At 32.9% G+C, this 3,612-nt stretch overlaps 1 protein-coding gene across 1 annotated transcript; it reads right to left on the bottom strand.

The window, feature by feature from the left end:
* Positions 1-2,809: 2,809 nt before the first annotated feature.
* On the bottom strand, positions 2,810-3,319 carry LOC114335655 (protein FAM200A-like). Its single transcript, XM_028285923.1, has one exon. The coding sequence runs from the start codon at positions 3,317-3,319 to the stop codon at positions 2,810-2,812; it is 510 nt and encodes a 169-aa protein (XP_028141724.1).
* Positions 3,320-3,612: the final 293 nt, after the last annotated feature.

Raw genomic sequence — 3,612 nt, 5'->3', positions numbered from 1 at the left:
TATAGTCAACTTTTATAGCGTTGTCTATTATTAATTAGGTTATACCTACTATTTTAGGGCTTAAAACGTTTTGTTTTGCGATGTAACCCTTATTGGGGACTTTTAAATATACTTTTTACAAAGATCTTGTATTTTTTATTTATTTTTTCTTTAAAAAAATATACCTCTAAATTTGAGACGTAACTCTTTGTATATGCATGATGGTGCACCACCACATTACAGCCCAAAAATTAGAAATTTTCTAGATGAAATTTATCCTCACAGGTAGATTGGTAGAGGTAGTGTATAATGCATACTCAGAAGAAATATTCAAAAAAGCATTAGAAGATGAAGTAGCAGGCATAAAAATAAATGGCCTACCCATATGTGAAATTAGATACGCCGATGACACAATACTAATAGCAGAAACTATTACAGATCTACAAAGAATTTTAGATAAGGTTGTTGCAACGAGTAAAGATTTTGGTCTGTCACTAAACATAAAGAAAACAAAATACATGGTTATATCAAAGAAAAATATTAGAAACATCAATCTACACGTAAATAATAAGACGATAGAACGAGTTCAGAATTATAATTAATAAGGGACAAACATTAGTGAGACAAACGATTATACCAAAGAAATACGAATTAGAATAGAAAAGGCTAGAAGTTCAGAATTATAAGTTCAGAGTTAAGAATTATAATTATTTAGGGACAAAAATTAGTGAAAAAAACGATTATACCAAAGAAATACGAATTAGAATAGAAAAGGCTAGAAGTGCATTCACTAATATGAAACAAATATTATGTAGTAGAGACCTCAGCCTAAATCTTAGAAAGCGAGTACTAAAATGTTATGTATTTTCTGTTCTTTTGTATGGTGTGGAGACATGAACTCTTAATAAACAATGCCTCAATAGATTGGAAGCATTTGAGATGTGGACGTATCGAAGAATGCTGAGAATCTCCTGGACAGACAGAATAACCAATGAGGAAGTACTAAGGAGAATACAGAACAGCAGGGAGATACTGGATTCCATCAAAATAAGAAAACTTCAATACTTGGGTCATATAACACGTGGTGACAGATATGAACTCCTAAAATTAATTATGCAGGGAAAGATTCAAGAAAGGCCCAGCGTAGGTACGAGAAAAATGTCCTGGCTGAGAAATCTGAGTGAACGGTTTGGATGCAGCTCAACCCTGGTTGAGAAATCTGAGAGAATGGTTTGGATGCAGCTCAACAGAACTCTTTCGGGCTGTAGTGTCAAAAGTGAGAATAGCAATCATGATTGCCAGACTTCGTCGCGGAGATGGCACGTAAAGAAGAAGAAGAAGAAGTGTATACCGATGTCCAGCCCGTAGTTCCGAACTAAATCCTATAGACTTATACTTTTGGGGCTACCTGAAGTCGCTTGTTTATAAAAAAAATAAACATCCGTCAAAAATTATGACAACATTTTGTAGGGAAAGCTAACGTTATTAAAGCGCTGGTTTCCTCGAAAGCGGTGCCGACAACCTACGATCGTAACACTGCGATGAATGACATCATAAAAAACTGTACCATGCAAAATAATAGCGTTGGTTTCCAAGGATGCGTTGGAAGCCACCGCTTGCTGAGCTTGCACATTCCATTGCCGCAGTGGAGAACCTTGAATTTTTTACCGTAATCTGACGTAATTCATCGCAGTGCTACGGTCGCTGTTTGGCGGTGTCGCCTTCGAGGAAACCAGCGCTTAAGGCCAAAGAAACTCATTATTTCAAATAAGACAGAACTTACACAACAATTAGATTATGTAGTTTATCAAATTGTGATCATTTTGGACACGTATTGTAAATTGTTTTCGTTTCGATTTGGAACCTAACCTCGAAGTGGTATGTAATTAGAACAATGGGACTGCTAGAATATTTCATTACAAATAGATATTGATAAATAATTAATTATTTGGTATTAATTTCAGTAATATTTCCATTATATCAGTAATAAATAATGCTCATTTACCATTTGTGTAATTTCATTTTATTATCTATTTACTTTTTCATCAAACTTGAGTTTAATCGAATAGTCTACGTTAGAGAATGGAAATTATTATTTTTGAGAGCTTGTACAAAATTTAATTTATGCTATTTTTATAAGTGTTGAAAAAATGGTTCTTTTGTTTCTGTTATCCAGTGGTCTACTCCTTACAGAAGCATATATTTCAGTAAAAAACAATTCAAACATTTTAGAAGGTTGCTTAAATGAATTATTTGATTTTATAAATGAAGAAAAGAAATTTATCTATGTGGTAAATACCGACATACGAATTTTAAATTATACATCAGTTTTCCTTAACGCGTTCCAAGATTGCGGCTGTAATTTTGAATATTTTTTCGGGATATTTGGCACACGTATTCGTAATATAATAAAGAATGGCGGTACAGAGCCAAATTTGAAAAATATATTAATATGTGGAAATTACTCTGTAATTAAATACAATATTAAAAAAACGAGCCTGTACCGCCATTAAGAAGAACAAAAAAATACACTTTCTTCAAATAAACTTTTTTATCCGATGCCAAGATTTTGTGTCATTTTGGAACTACTAAAATTTTTTATTTCATTAGTACAGTGGTTCTCAACCTTTTTGTGGCGACGGAACACTTTTAATTACCTTAAAAAAATTGCGGAACACCAAAGCAATAACATGCATATATTGATAAACAGATTAGGATTAGCACATAAATTCTGTAATAAAATTTTACTTAAAATATGAAAACAAAAAACATTTTTAAAATTAACAAAAGCGTAATTCTCAAAATACATCATATGAGTAAATACTTCAAATTAGTGAGACACTTGTGCCTGGTGTCGTTTGCAAATTTGCTCAATATCAGGCCTGATGTGGGAAAGAGCTACTCTCATTTCTTGTTCTAAGTTTAGCAGCCTTTCCCGTTTCTTATTTTTAATGTTTGTTAAAGATGAGAACCCAAATTCACATAAATAGGACGTTGAAAACTGTATTAAAATACTAATCGCTTTTTTGGCAAGAAGTGGATATTCCTCTTGGACCAAGATCCAAAATTCCTGAACATTCACTTCTGAAAACTTAATTTTCAGAGTACGATCAGATGACAACGAAATAAATTCTTCTTCTTGGTTCAGAGAAAACTGGAAATTGGCTGTATTACCTGTGCTAAAAGGACTTCTTATCCAGTCATATTTTTCTACGTTCAGAGATGGAAAATACCTGGCAATTGTCTCCTCTAATAGTGATAAGTGTTCTGTAACTATATGCGTGATTTCTTGTTCTTTATCTTCATCACCTTCATTCTGAAGCAATGGAAACATATCCATTGTATTTGTCTTTAAAATGCGCTTCTTCCAAAATGACAATTTTTTCTGGAAAGCTGACAGCTTGTCCGTGGATGTTAAAATATTTTCATTTTTGCCTTGCATACTTGAGTTAACGCCATTTAAATAATTAAAAATATCGGCCAAATATGCCACTTTAGTGCACCATGCATCATTTTCAAAATATGTGGTAAATGTGTCATTACCTTCTTCTTGGAAAAAAGTTAACAGCTCCGTTCTAAGTTCATAAATTCGACATAATACTTTGCCCCTTGACAACCATCTAACTTCGGTGT

This window comes from Diabrotica virgifera, chromosome 7 (assembly GCF_917563875.1).
Source record: "Diabrotica virgifera virgifera chromosome 7, PGI_DIABVI_V3a".
NCBI classification, from domain to species: Eukaryota; Metazoa; Arthropoda; class Insecta; order Coleoptera; family Chrysomelidae; genus Diabrotica; species Diabrotica virgifera.
The sequence above is the reverse complement of the archived record's forward strand: the minus strand, read 5'-3'. Positions and strand labels throughout refer to the sequence as shown.

Coding starts and splice junctions, on each gene's coding strand:
- LOC114335655 (XM_028285923.1), bottom strand. CDS start 3,319: ATGGATATGTTTCCATTGCTTCAGAATGAAGGTGATGAAGATAAAGAA.